Genomic DNA, 16,541 nt, shown 5'->3' on the forward strand with positions numbered 1-16,541 from the left:
CTGGTTTGATTTAGTGACCTTCCCTCACTGGCATCATTTCCACCTACTAAAATAATAATTTGGTTGTATTTGGTTGGGTATGACTGGTCCATTTGTTATATCAAGTCATTATGGGTATGTGTGTGTGTTTGTGTGTGATTAGGATTTTTAATGTAGCTTTTAAAAAAAATTCAGTCATATCGCTATGATGTCTGCAGTGTGGCAGTTTATAGTGATGTCTAGCACTGGGGCATCACGCTGCAGACACGTAGCATGATGTCCCACCTAGTCACATTATCCTGACACCAGGCCGACTAGTCCTAACACTAACCTCTTAATGCTGAGCCCCAAGCGAGGTAGCTGCTAGTACCATTTTTGTAAGTCTTTGGTATCACTCACCAGGGTTAGAACCCATGACCTCCTGCTTCCGAGGCAGACGCTGTAACCACTAGGCCACCGGAGCGGTCGATTATTGTATGACTGGTCCATTTATTATATCAAGTCATTATGCGTATGACTGGTCCATTTATTATATCAAGTTATTATGGGTATGGCTTGTCCATTTCTTATATCAAGTCATGATGGGTATGACTGGTCCATTTTTTATATCAACTCATTATGGGTATGTCTGGTTCATTTAGCATATCGAGTCATTATGGGTATGACTGGTCCATTTAGCATATCAAGTCATGATTGGTATGACTGGTCCATTTGCCATATCAAGTCATTATGAGTATGTCTGGTCCATTTAGCATATCAAGTTATTATGGGTATGACTGGTCCATTTCTTATAACAAGTCATTATGGGTATGTCTGGTTCATTTAGCATATCGAGTCATTATGGGTATGACTGGTCCATTTAGCATATCAAGTCATGATGGGTATGACTGGTCCATTTAGCATATCAAGTCATGATGGGTATGACTGGTCCATTTCTTATATCAAGTCATTATGGGTATGTCTGGTTCATTTAGCATATCGAGTCATTATGGGTATGACTGGTCCATTTCTTATATCAAGTCATTATGGGTATGTCTGGTTCATTTAGCATATCGAGTCATTATGGGTATGACTGGTCCATTTCTTAGATCAAGCCATTATGGGTATGACTGGTCCTTTTCTTATATCAAGTCATGATGGGTATGACTGGTCCATTTCTTAGATCAAGTCATGATAGGTATGACTGGTCCTTTTCTTATATCAAGTCATGATGGGTATGACTGGTCCATTTCTTAGATCAAGCCATGATAGGTATGACTGGTCCATTTCTTATATCAAGTCATTATGGGTATGACTGGTCCATTTGCCATATCAAGTCATTATGGGTATGACTGGTCCATTTAGCATATCAAGTCATTATGGGTATGTCTGGTTCATTTCTTAGATAATAATAATAATAATGAGGACTTTGTATAGCGCCTAATCTTCAGAAGCTCTAAGCGCTTTACAACTTTAGACAACACCTATAGGATAAGAAACATAATAATATTATTACAGAAACAAACAACATGAAATTAGAAAAACATTAAAAAATAAATTTAAAAAAACATGCTGAGAATATTTCAGGTAGGAAACATTATTAAGTCTTTAAGTTTGTTCTTGCTGTCAAAATAAGTGAGTTTTGAGAGCCCTCTTGAATGTGATCACTGTGTCTTTGTGTCTAAGTTCAGTGGGCAATTCATTCCACATTGCTGGGCCCTGGTATGCAAAAGAACGCTGTCCATATGACTTTGTTTTCATACTTGGAATAATGAGTATACGATTGTCAGAAGAGGAACGTAAGTATCTTGCTGGTGTGTACACATGGGTGAGGTCAGATAGGTATGTTGGACTAGGGTCCGACAGTGAAACATAGCACAGAGAACAAATTTTGTGTTTGATCAAGCCATTATGGGTATGACTGGTCCATTTCTTATATCAAGTCATGATAGGTATGACTGGTCCATTTGCCATATCAAGCCATTATGGGTATGACTGGTCCATTTCTTATATCAAGTCATGATGGGTATGACTGGTCCATTTCTTATATCAAGTCATGATAGGTATGACTGGTCCATTTGCCATATCAAGCCATTATGGGTATGACTGGTCCATTTCTTATATCAATTCATGATAGTTATGACTGGTCCATTTGCCATATCAAGTCATTATGGGTATGACTGGTCCATTTCTTATATCAATTCATGATAGTTATGACTGGTCCATTTGCCATATCAAGTCATTATGGGTATGACTGGTCCATTTCTTATATCAAGTCATGATGGGTATGACTGGTCCATTTCTTATATCAAGTCATGATAGGTATGACTGGTCCATTTGCCATATCAAGTCATTATGGGTATGACTGGTCCATTTCTTATATCAATTCATGATAGTTATGACTGGTCCATTTGCCATATCAAGTCATTATGGGTATGACTGGTCCATTTCTTATATCAAGTCCTGACTTAAGAGATCATAAATTATTTCTAATGAAAGATGTTGTAGAAATGTGCAAGTTACCCAATGAATTTACTTCAAAGACAAGTATTCTCAGTCGACTTTAGGTGACTGTGTTGGGTTTCCAACTCATGCACAAGTTGGGCTTTTAAGACGTTACATATGTTGGGTTTTCAGATCATGTACAGGTTTGCTTACAAGACATTACATGAATTCTTGTTTCTTTGAAATTAATAGTGATTGCTAATTGAAATTATGCTTTTTCAGGTTGGAGATGCTCGTACTCTGATCCCTATTTTGAGAGATGCCAAATCGAGAGGTTTAAAGCTAGCCCTTCATCTAGCAGAGGTACGAAAATTTTACCAAAAGAAACAGATATATTCTATCTTGATATGCAGTACTAGATTGTACTGGACAATTTGTGGACTATACTGACCAGTTGGTATACAGTGCTAGATTGTACTGGACAATTTGTGGACTATACTGACCAGTTGGTATACAGTACTAGATTGTACTGGACAATGTGTGTACTATACTGACCAATTGGTATACAGTACTAAATTGTACTGGACAATTTGTGGACTATACAGACCAATTGGTATACAGTACTAGATTGTACTGGACAATTTGTAGACTATACTGACCAATTGGTATACAGTACTAGATTGTACTGGACAATTTGTAGACTGTACTGACTAATTGGTATACAGTACTAGATTGTACTGGACAATTTGTAGACTATACTGACCAATTGGTATACGGTACTAGATTGTACTGGACATTTTGTAGACTATACTGACCAATTGGTATATGGTACTAGATTGTACTGGACAATTTGTAGACTATACTAACCAATTGGTATATAGTACTAGATTGTACTGGACAATTTGTAGACTATACTGACCAATTGGTATACAGTACTAGATTGTACTGGACAATTTGTAGACTATACTGACCAATTGGTATACGGTACTAGATTGTACTGGACATACTATGACCTATACGGTTTACAGTACTAGTGCTATGTGTATTTAATATGTATTTTGTGTTGGCTTTTCTCTCATGGCTATATTCTGTGTATATCAATATTGTCTGGTCAGCCTTGGTCAGTAATAGATTTCAGGCCCTACCTGACTAATATCGTTATTTTGTAAACAACATAATAGATAGCTAACATTTCTGTATGTTTTTAGACTATATATTAAGATCATTATTTATTGGAGGTAAATATGTTTACAGATGTCAAATTCAAGTTCTACTTTTTGAGAAATTAAGAATGTTCTAGAAGCAAGTTTATGATGACCATCATCCAATATCTGTTATTGTGTCTTACCTTTTTATATTAATGTTGTTTACTTCAAAATTACACATTCCTATTTTAACATCCAAAGTAGAATCAGTCTTATTTTGTTGTATTTGATTTTAATTAAAGGATTTATTAAATTATTCACTGGAATTACAAAGTGCTCAATATTTCAGACCAAATCACTATTTTTGGGATTGTTGTGAATTTATTCAAGGACATTTTGGTTAAATCATTCTGATACATCAAGACTTCTGGTACATTAGCACATTTATTACTGTTGGTTTATCAGCACATTCAGTATTGGAATTCATTTGGAACATCACTGGAATTCATTCAGAATAATCCATACTTTCGGACTTTTGATGGAACTTTTAGGACTGTTTGCGATTTAATTCACAATGTTATACATTCTTTTTAAATGTTTACTTTTTATTCTTGGGATATAAATTATTTATTGAATTTTACAAAACTTGCTGGTTTTTGCTTTTCTCTGTTACTTAGTTTAAGACCATACAGCCATAAAACTAAATTGCCTGGACATGTTATGGCCCATACTGACCAGTTGGTATACAGTACTAGATTGTCCTGGACATGTTATGGCCCATACTGACCAGTTGGTATACAGTACTAGATTGACCTGGACATGTTACATTATATCAAGTTACATGTTACATGTTATGATAGCATAACATATCTGTCCAACTAATCAACCAATCAGAAACTAGTCAGGTATCTTGATAATTACTGTTGTTGACAAATTTCTATTGACTAGCAGGAAAGTGGTCTTATAAGAGGGGTGTCCTTTCAAAACAGGGTTCACACAGATCTAGTAACTACTTACAAAATAAGAAAAACATAACTTATTTTTAAATATTTAATATTTTACTGTACAAATCACACATTATGGAATTAATGTTATAAAACTTATGTTAGTATTAATCATCAGTCATGGTGCAAGACTATTTGAAAACCTTCTTAAAACAGGATATAAACACATGAACATATTCTCCATTGTAATGGATACTATGATACCTTTGCTATCTTTGTCCATTCCATTTTCCTACTGCTACAACAATGTGTATTGACGATGCTTATTTAAATCTTTCTGACATCCAGTGTTTCAGCGGTGATCATGCAGACCTGCCAACCCTCAAGAATTTGGCGTGAATTTCATGACTCGAGATAGTGATTCACAGATTCAGACTGTATGCAAAAAACAACAAATTCTCAATCAGCTTAAATCATGAATAAAATTAATTTTATCCTGTTAAATGCAAGTCAAAATAGCAGCAGTGGTCACTCATACCCATAATGGTCATGTATTGCTCATCGTCATGTTATTAAAACTGTATTCAGTTGCTATAGTTTGCCCAGTAGCATTGTAATGTACATAATTTATATTTTGAACAAACGTTTTACAAATACTTGTAAAGAAAACCAGGACCCAACTGATTGTTTTTAAAAATGGCACATGTACATACTTGTAACTTTTTTATACAAACACCAAATGAAGTCAGCTTTTTCAAGTGTAGGAAATTTCAGATATTGAAGGATTAGCATGGATCGTAATTTGCTTGAGTTCATATTTTTCCATGCATGCGCCAACATCACTTATCATTAATCGTTCAACGTTTGATCTTATGGATTAATACCATTTATTAATTAAGCTTCACAACAGTTAAAATGTTTTAACAAAAAGTTAAATATAGTTTGGAGTACGCTAAAAATTGGCCTTGCATTCAGCCATCAGATATCGATGTACATTATGCTTTTTGTACAGTGTTATGCCACAAATTTTAGAATTGGGAATGTGCACAGAGGCATATAGTTGCTTACTATTCACCTGTCACACATGTACTATACATGTAAAAATAATATTATTATAAAGTACATGTATGATAAATAAATTCTAAGTAATGATACAAACCCCTGTGGGCATATGGCAGAATGAGATGAAAAAGCACACAGCTTGCAAAAAGCATATAGACATTGGATAAATTAAGAGAACCCAGCATATTTCAGCTCTGGAGTATATTAAGCTGCCTACTTATGTTCTGCAGGCTACCAATGCTGAAGCATTGTTGTGGGTTTTCTTGTTGAACATAACCATCCTGCCTTTCTCAGTTGGAGATCAGCAACAGTGACAGTGAAAGAGTATTTCCTGTTGTGAGGGAAAAAAAGACAAACTTTGGTGCCTCCGTAGGTGCTGAAAATTTGCAACAATTTTAGTCACCAAGATCAAACAGCAGGCAAGAAGCCTGAACTGTTTTAAAACAATTTTATCATAGCCCAACTGAGGAAGTTCAAGTCTGCCACAGCATCATATCATGACAAATAGCATGAAGTTTGTGTATATCAGTAAATTTGGCTTCAAATGAATTTGTACTTGTAATCAGTGTAAATAACATGTTTTAGTTATATTTCGGGAATTTCGTATAGTGCAGTACTGACCATCAATGTGGCTGGAGCTAGTGTCATGATAAAAATTTTTATAACTGTGCTCAAAATTTACTAATTTTTGCCCTGCTATACACTAATTGCGAGTCTGGAGGGTTGGCAGCTCTGGGTCATGGGACTCTCCCTCTTTTTGTTTAGTCCAATTGCTTTCTACCTTCCCTTCTGAACTAAGAATGTCTGATAACATTTTGTATATTTTGCAACAACCTATTCCTTCCTTGGCAACCACTTTCAGCTAAATTGTAACTATTACTGTAAATTCTTGTGTCTATATGACTTGCACAAAAGTTCTCAGTATTTATAAAGGAAGTGAGCTTGTCATGTGATGAACTAGTTGTAGACTGGTTCACTTTTATACATATCTCATAATCTAACAGAGAACAACCATGATAGCTCAAATAGCACTTCTATTTTATGGTGACCAGACATCACACTGACTTGATTTTAGTAATTTCCCATACTCAGAGCATAAATATCTTCAGAGTTAGACATTTTTGGCAATATCACACTGCTTTCATCAGTGATTGATGACGGCATTTGCTAATGAAAGCAATGTGATACTGCTGAAAATTTCTAACTCTGAAGATAATTTTGCTCTGAATATGGGAAATTAATAATGAGCATGAATATCCGGAGCAGAGAAGGAACATTTCCAGTTGTATCATGCTGACTAGGTAATCTGACAAACAGAAACCGTGATAGCTCAATACCACTTCTACTTTATGATGAGGGGTCCCAAGTGGCCAAAATCGCTCACGGTCCCAGGTCACTACCATGTCACCTCTGTCTGCATGCGTTCAAAATCAACAAATAATCATGAGATTTACATCTACCAATCCCAGTGTGTCCTCTTGTCAGGGATAATTTTGACACTTTTTGTACTGATATGCTGGCCACTGGCCATGTTAGAGAGGTGGTCGACTTTGGGAGGTGCATTTGAACACTAATTTATCAGTGCTAAGGGATTCAGGCTGTAGAGAGGAGCCAGTCAAGAGAGGGACCACTGAACATCAATATGTGATGACATCAAAAGATGTAAAACTTATTTTTTTCCAATCTGCATCATTAATCCTTAACGAAAAAATGACAGTGAATTCATTTATTTCCATGGATATAAATTTAGGTTCTTTTGAAAATGAATGATATTTTCATTATTACTTCTTTTTGATGGAGAACAGTGTCTTTGATGGATAAGGGTGTCTTTGGTGGAGAAGGGTATCTTTGATGGAGAAAGGTGTCTTTAATGGATAAGGGTGTATTCGGTCAAGAAGGTTGTCTTTGGTGAAGAAGGGTGTCTTTCATGGAGAAGGGTGTCTTTGGTGGAGAAGGTGTCTTTGATGGAGAAGGGTATCTTTGATGGAGAAGGGTGTCTTTGGTGGAGAAAGGTGTCTTTTTTGGAAAAGGCTGTCTTTGGTGGAAAAGGGTGTCTTTGATGGAGAAGGATGTCTATGGTGGAGAAGGGTGTCTTTGACGGAGAAGAGTGTCCATGATAGAGAAGGGTGTCTTTGGTGGAGAATACTGTCTTTTATAGAGAAGGGTGTCTTTAGCGGAGAAGGGTGTCTTTGATGGGGAAGATTAATTTTGATGGAGGAGGGTGTCTTTTTTTGACATAGATGGATCATTCATTCTTGAAGTTTATGGTTTGTAGAAAACACATGAAAAATTGGTAGCCCATGAAAATAACTGAATTTAAAAAACAATCCAAAAAGTTACCATTTATTGTTTTATTATTTGAGAACAATAATCAGAAGAAATATGAGGTCAGAGGTTGGTGTAAAATATTGCTTATACCAGTATGTATATCTTTATATCTGTATAATTGCACTATAAATCCTTATATCAGTCCATATAATTGCATTATAGTCTGTATAATTGCATTGTAAATCCTTATACCAGTCTGTATAATTGCATTGTAATCTTATGATTGCATTGTAAATCCTTATACCAGTCTGTATGATTGCATTGTAAAGCCTTATACTAGTCTATATAATTGTATTCTAAATCCTTTTAACAGTCTATGTAACTGTTAATTCTTATTACATTATGTAATATTACCTTTTTTGTTTTATTCTGTGAAAACATTGCTTTTATGGTAGTCATGGCTATGTTTATCTCTTGATCTAATTACATTTCATGAGAGTTGCATCTATAGTCAGTGACCTTTTACAGGTACCAGCTGTGGAGGAGACAGAAGAGGTGTTGAAGATTCTCCCAGACAGGATTGGACATGGTACCTGCCTCCATCCAGATGCAGGAGGCAACCAGGGATTAGTGGACACTGTCCTTCAACACAGAATACCTCTTGGTTGGTTTACAACTTGTCCAGTTTGGACCTAATGTGATAGGGAGCATACTGCCACTAGTGCCTTACTAGCTTATATAAATAATCTCAGTCCACCATCAAATGTGGCAAGGAGTTTATACAAATAATCTCAGTCCACCATCAAATGTGGCAAGGAGTTTATACAAATAATCTCAGTCCACCATCAAATGTGGCAAGGAGTTTATACAAATGATCTCAGTCCACCATCAAATGTGGCAAGGAGTTTATACAAATAATCTCAGTCCACCATCAAATGTGGCAAGGAGTTTATACAAATAATCTCAGTCCACCATCAAATGTGGCAAGGAGTTTGTTCAAATAATCTCAGTCCACCATCAAATGTGGCAAGGAGTTTATACAAATAATCTCAGTCCACCATCAAATGTGGCAAGGAGTTTATACAAATAATCTCAGTCCACCATCAAATGTGGCAAGGAGTTTATACAAATAATCTCAGTCCACCATCAAATGTGGCAAGGAGTTTATACAAATAATCTCAGTCCACCATCAAATGTGGCAAGGAGTTTATACAAATAATCTCAGTCCACCATCAAATGTGGCAAGGAGTTTATACAAATAATCTCAGTCCACCATCAAATGTGGCAAGGAGTTTGTTCAAATAATCTCAGTCCACCATCAAATGTGGCAAGGAGTTTATACAAATAATCTCAGTCCACCATCAAATGTGGCAAGGAGTTTATACAAATAATCTCAGTCCACCATCAAATGTGGCAAGGAGTTTGTTCAAATAATCTCAGTCCACCATCAAATGTGGCAAGGAGTTTATACAAATAATCTCAGTCCACCATCAAATGTGGCAAGGAGTTTATACAAATAATCTCAGTCCACCATCAAATGTGGCAAGGAGTTTATACAAATAATCTCAGTCCACCATCAAATGTGGCAAGGAGTTTGTTCAAATAATCTCAGTCCACCATCAAATGTGGCAAGGAGTATATACAAATAATCTCAGTCCACCATCAAATGTGGCAAGGAGTTTATACAAATAATCTCAGTCCACCATCAAATGTGGCAAGGAGTTTATACAAATAATCTCAGTCCACCATCAAATGTGGCAAGGAGTTTATACAAATAATCTCAGTCCACCATCAGATGTGGCAAGGAGTTTATACAAATAATCTCAGTCCACCATCAGATGTGGCAAGGAGTTTATACAAATAATCTCAGTCCACCATCAAATGTGGCAAGGAGTTTATACAAATAATCTCAGTCCACCATCAGATGTGGCAAGGAGTTTATACAAATAATCTCAGTCCACCATCAAATGTGGCAAGGATTTTATACATGTCAATCCACCATCAAGTGTGGCAAGGAGTTTATACAAGTAATGTCAATCCATCATCAAATGTGGATAGGAATGTATACAAATAATGTCAGTCCACCATCAAATGTGGATAGGAATGTATACAAATAATGTCAGTCCACCATCAAATGTGGATAGGAATGTATACAAATAATGTCAGTCCACCATCAAATGTGGATAGGAATGTATACAAATAATGTCAGTCCACCATCAAATGCAGCTTTTACTGTTAACACTAGCACAATTATTGATTTGTAAAATATATAACATGAGATTATTTAAAAGGATTATTTATTTGAACTCAGCTCTTCAAAGGCCAGGCAAGTTTATGCCATGGTGTTCCTCTTTACTGATATTCCTCTTGAGCCAGTGGGTGAATTGCCTTGGGAGTTTGCAGTTTCATCCAATGGTCCTAAAAGAAAATGGTGCCTGTTGGGACATTCAGTTTGACCATGTCATATTGAAAATAGTTTTATTGCTACTGTTCCTAAACCAATAAGCACAGTAATATGGGATTTAATTAAAAGAGTTTCTATGATATGTAGTCTGTGCTAAATGAAAATAGTTTTATTGCTACTGCCCTAAACTAATAAGCACAGTAACACAGGATTTTGATTAAAACAGTTTATATGATGTGTAGTCTGTGCTAAATGAATATAGTTTTATTGCTAGTGTCCCTAAACCAATAAGCACAGTAACACAGGATTTTAATTAAAAGAGTTTCTATGATATGTAGTTGGTGCTAAATGAAAATAAATCTCTGACATGGTCAAAATTGAAAATCTTGTAATTGGTACTCTTCCTGAACAAAGTCATATTGACTTTTGGTTTTCACTTAAAAGACTTATGATATAAATGTGTTCCAACCTGGTGGCAGTGGCAGAGATTAAGAATTTTTTTGATGCTACCCATTATGAATGTATGATTGTACTAAGATAATGGTGGGTTTATACTAATTTGCTTTCTTACTCAATGTAGTTGATCCTTGTGTCATTAGGAACACTGCAGTGATAATTAGGATAAAACTATTATAGCTACTTAGTCTGAATAGATGGTCATACTAACATGTTTTTGTTGTTTGGGGTATGCAATATGAGGTTCTTACTATATGAAAACTATGCTGATCCTCTTTCCAAAATTGCTGCCTTGACAGATGTCATTAAAATGTTTGGATGGCCCGTTTCTCTGAATGGACGGTAGTACCAGCATGAGTTTTCACATAAATACAATAACAGTATGTAGCCGAATGAAATTGGTGCTCATCTAGCCTCCCCTTCCCCCTCTGAGCATTGTATTTAGTGTCCATCTCAAAAACGTTAATGCATTGAACACAAGTGGTACAGACTGATCAATAACACAACCATGCTTTTAGAAGAAGTCTGAAAACCAACAGATGTAATTAATTATTGTTGTCAAACCAAGGTAGTTGCTTACACTTATGAACAGAGTGACTAATACATATTCAGATGAATTTTGACTAGACTTTGTATAATTGCATTCAAATAAGCATTGATAGCACAATAGGTTTTTAAGGCTAGAGAACTTAACTTGGGCTTTTAGTTCAAATGACTTGCTATGGGTTTTTAGGTCAAATGACTTGCTATGGGTTTTTAGGTCAGAGGACTTGACTTGGGTTTTTAGGTCAGATGACTTGCCATGGGTTTTTCGGTCAGAGAACTTGACTTGGGTTTTTAGGTCAAATGAATTGCCTTGGTTTTTTAGGTCAGAGGACTTGACTTGGGTTTTTAGGTCAAATGACTTGCCTTGGGTTTTTTGGTCAAATGACATGCCTTGGGTTTTTAGGTCAAATGACTTGCCTTGGGTTTTTAGGTCAGAGGACTTGACTTGGGTCCTGGCTGGTGAGTAGATGACTCAAACAAGTATGAATGGATTTTTATAAAACCTATTTTGTATCTATATCTGAAGAATGATTTAAAAGATGCCATTTCAACAACCTGGGGTTTTTATTACAAAAATATAGATTTAGCCAAACATAACATGTGGGATTATCTTATCATGTCTGAAACCAGTTCAGAGATGTCAGCCATTCTAGTTTTTTGTTGAACCATGACGAATAATTAGTGTAAATTCTAAATTCTGAATTGATTAAATTTTGTAAAATAAAACTTGTATACTATAAAATTTCTAACTGTTTTCCATATGGACATATGGTTGTGAGAAAAGTAATTAACCATCAACATCTTCGACTGGTTCAAAGAAATATAGTTTCTCAGTGTATAAAAGCTGAATGTAAATAATGAAAAACTAGTTGATTAGACTGCAAATAGGTAAAATATTGTAGCAGAGATGAAGAGGAAAGAAAGATGCAGATAGTTTGTCAGCAAAACTAATGTTTATGGTTATTGTTGGACTAGGCCATTATTGGCCATAGTTTTCCACTACAACCAACATACTTTTCTGTTCCCACTCAGGTGAATAAGACATGATAATTTTAAAATTTAAACAACTTTATTTTGGTTTGATGTTTCATGACACAGCAACACAGGTAGGTTATTTATTGCCAAGGAAACAAGCATTATCTACTGATTAGCTGATTTAGATAGCTGTGATAGTTATTGATGTGATTCAGTGTGATTAAAAAAGGTAACTGTTGGATTATATTAATCAAAAGCTTTACACAAAATACAGTATTTTGCCAGCTTTTAAATGGCATAATCCAAAAGCCTTGCATGTTCACTATAGCAAGGTTAAGTAGGTCACTGTGATGTTAATAATAGGTCATTGCAGCGATTAATAATCCTAACATGAATATACGTCTCCAATTTTATGATTATACCCCTCACATTCATGAATGTACAACCAACAGTGTTAAAGGGACAGCTCTTTTGCATAAACCTAAAACAATTGCTGGAGCATGAAAGTGGATCACTATGATCTACTTTTACTGTTAGTGAGTGGTACAAGCCCAGATGTATATACATTAAACAACAGTGATAAAAAGTGATTCATATGTCTCATCTGTGTTTTTCCATTGAATATGCTCCTCACTTACACTATTGTTAGGAAATAAACTCCACTATCTCTTGAATCAAGCCCCCCCACCCCCCACCCCACCATCTGATGTTTGAAAGACTACATTATTGAGACAGACAGAAGAATTACTTGCCCTTCCACAGTTAGGTGACTACCATATTTACCAGTTTGAACTTTCGCTACAATATGAGCAACATCATGCACATCGCCACATTTTCCATCAGAAATCTGCTTGAATTCTCTCAGTCCATCTTAAAAGTCCTTATTATGTTGAATAATAAGATTTCTGTTACATTTCAACAATCTTTTTTTTGTGTTTTTGTTGGTATTCAAATTTACAATGCTTGTGGATTTTGACTTTCTGACCATGTAGTCTAGCATGCTATTATTTGTAACTGATGTTATAAACACTTCTGGAATTCGATGTTTTAAACACTTCTAGAATTTTTTAAAGTTGTTTATTAATAAGTATGCTATTGTTATAGTGAATATTTATGGGCTGCTATTTTCCATAGTTTTTGTTATTTATGCTGTTTCAGTTACACATTGATGACCAACTCTCTAAGTGTAAGGAGTTTAAGGTCAGCTATGACACAGACAAGACATTCCTCTTTTGTTCCTCAGTTTCACCATGTAGTGTTTGCATCAAGAGGTTAGAGACAACAGGGTCCACGTGCTGCATAGCTTGAAAAGTGAGGAGAGACAAGCATAGGCAAAATTGAGTGACCTTTTGAGTTTACCCCCACCCCCACCCAACCCCCACACATTGTTGATAACTAGCATAAAGTGGGATGCCATTATGGCCTTTCCTATCATGAGAACCATGTCAGCAGCAATAGTTACATCTGGCCAGCTTGATAATTAACTCACCATGGGCATGGCTAGAAATTAATGCTAGAGACAATGTTGCAGTTTCTGTCTTAAGGGGAATTTCTCTACCTCCATTTGTTGTGTCTTTCCAGTACAGGCTTTGGCAGCCCAGTGAGCATAAATCCCTCACCATGTCTGAGCATGGCTTCTAAGTGCAGGTGAATGGAGTTGCATAATGCTGACTTTACTGGCATGTTTTTATCAACCATCTATGCCATATGCCACTGCTCCATTTGATGACCACCCATTACAGCCTCCTAAAGAGCTGTTCTTATCATAGCAACCAAATATCATTTGCATCTGGGACTCATGCCACATAATGGTTGGTCTTTGGCTTTTCCAGAAAAGTTAGCACCTATTGCAATCAGGGCCATCTGCTCCATAATCTCAGAAAAATTTGTAGGAGAATAGATATAAGTCATGCCCAAAACCTGTTGGGCTTTCTTGTTAATTTTGACTTGAATTTACCCTGGTCACCCTCTCTGTTCCCCAAGTGAATTCTTCAATTGGTAGTGACAGCTGAACTCAGACAAGTTCAATCATCATGCCAGAACCTCTTACAAAATGTTTTTTTCATAGCCAAAGCTTTAGCCTGTAGGTGAGTGAGTTACATGCTCTTTCAGTGGACTAGATTTATCTCCAGTTCAAATCTGAAGGTCCCATAGTTCTAATTATGTAGTTAGGCTTCACAGCCATTAACAGCCTACTATCTTATAGGGTTAGCATTTTATAGATAAATTGATTTAGAACATAATATATTGTTATATTCAATGAAGTTTAGTTACACAGTTTCTTTTGTTACTGCTGCAGGTACTTGGTTGTCTCTTTCTCGAGTGATTGGCATTATCTGATAATTGCTATATGATTTGAATGAGGCCCACTAGAGAGTGAAAAAGTACTGACTTACCTTATAGCTAATTGCTTACCAGCTGGATTTTGAATTGCATAAATATCCTTTTATTAAGTCTCAGATATTTTTTTTTTAAAGTGAATTGGTGAAAGCTGTTAATCAAAGTTTGTTTTTGTACAGACTGTTATGCATAATAAATTGTATATTTTATGTACCTGACCTCTCAAATAATATATACTGTCTTGACTTCTAGTATCTGAGAAATAAAGTTATAGTTTTACAAAACAAGATAGAAATGAATACAGATATATTTTTCATATTAGAAGATATTTTGGTACTATTTCCAGGTTAGCATGTCATTTAGTAATTGTTATAAATCATTGTTTTATTCAAGTAAAAACGCTGAATTATAGTGTAATGGAATTTAGAAATTTCAGATGACCAGACTGGGAAGGTTGCCCAGTGGACTTTTTGAAAAATGTTTAATGAAAGAGTGTGATAGGATGAAAGAAATGGATTTGTCATGTTTTACTGGAAATCAGCATCATTTCCTTTGAGGGACCTTTATTTATTGTTTGAAGTTGTAGAAGTCTCTTTCATTTAAGTATTTCTCTGTTGATAGTTTTACGTTTTTTGAGTTATCTCCCTTGTGAAGCTTGTTCCCATTACTTTACAGATATTTTTTATATATAAAGACTATATTTGAATGGATCCTTTGTTCTGACATAAATACACAAACATTATAACATAAATAATAAACAAATTGTATTCAGTTTTCTTTCAAATATGAAAGACTTTCCTGAATAAGTAGCAATTAAAGGTGAGAACGTGTGTGTGTGTGTGTGTGTGTGATTTGGATTTTTAATGTAGCTTGAACAATTTTTCAGTCATATTGCTATGATGTCTGCAGTGTTGCAGTTTGTAGTGATGTCTAGCACTGGGCATCATGTCACAGCATGATGTCCCACCCAGTCACATTATCCTGACACCAGGCCAGCCAGTCCTATATATGAATGGATCCTTTCTGACATAAATACACAAATATTATCACACACATGCCTCTTCATGTATATATTTATGTATGTATGTATGTATGTATGTATGTATGTATGTATGTATGTATGTATGTATGTGCCTCCATATGTATGCTTGGTATGTATGTATGTATGTGTATGTGTGTATATATATATATATATATATATATATATATATATATATATATATATATATATATATATATATATATGTGTGTGTGTGTGTGTGTGTGTATGTGTGTGTATATGTATGCATGTATGTATGTGCCTCCATATATATGTATATATATGTGAATGTATGTGTGTTGTATTTATGTGTGTATGTATAAATGTATCTATATATGTGTGTGTGTGTGTGTGTGTATATATATATATATATATATATATATATATAGATATAGATATATATGCCTTCACATGTATGTGTGTATGTATGTATGTGCCTCGTTATGTATATATGTATATGCCTCCTGTATGTATGTATGTATATGCCTCCTTCTGTATGTATGTATGTATATATGTATGTATGCGCATATAAGTATTATGTTTGTATGTACAAAACCAATGTGAACAAAATATTGAAAGCTAAAATTGTACTCTTTTAAATGACCACATGCACATTTCTGGGTCTTTCTGCCTCTGAATTCAAGCACTGTAAATATCAGTACATTTTTTCCCACCCAGCCACCAGTCAAAGCCTTTGAGCTTGCCACCCAGCTACTGCATCATGTTCTTATTTTTTGATGTTCTCTTATAATGGCAACATGTACATCAAGGGCTCTTTCAGCCACTGTATTCTGTCATGCAAATATCAGTAGATTTAACCACCCAGCCGCCAAAGTTTTTGAACTTGCCGCCCAGCTACTGCATCATGTTCTTTTGATGTACTTTTATAATGGCAACATCTACATCTGTGTGTCTCTCAGCCACTAAATTCTGTCTTTGTAAATATCAGCACAGCTAAT

General features: G+C 35.3%; 1 protein-coding gene across 2 annotated transcripts in view; it reads left to right on the forward strand.

Moving 5' to 3' along the window:
• Positions 1-16,541, forward strand: part of LOC149800863 (N6-Methyl-AMP deaminase-like) — a 45,904-nt gene that overhangs the window by 26,701 nt on the left and 2,662 nt on the right. For both annotated transcript variants that reach the window (XM_089954876.1, XM_089954878.1), the window contains exons 5-6: positions 2,686-2,766; positions 8,351-8,486. In XM_089954876.1, coding sequence (XP_089811002.1) covers positions 2,686-2,766; positions 8,351-8,486 — 217 coding nt within the window. The remainder of the gene's footprint in view (positions 1-2,685; positions 2,767-8,350; positions 8,487-16,541) is intronic.

The sequence above is a fragment of the Sinohyriopsis cumingii genome, chromosome 4 (assembly GCF_028554795.1).
Source record: "Sinohyriopsis cumingii isolate HCF-2022 chromosome 4, ASM2855479v2, whole genome shotgun sequence".
In the NCBI taxonomy this organism is placed as follows: Eukaryota; Metazoa; Mollusca; class Bivalvia; order Unionida; family Unionidae; genus Sinohyriopsis; species Sinohyriopsis cumingii.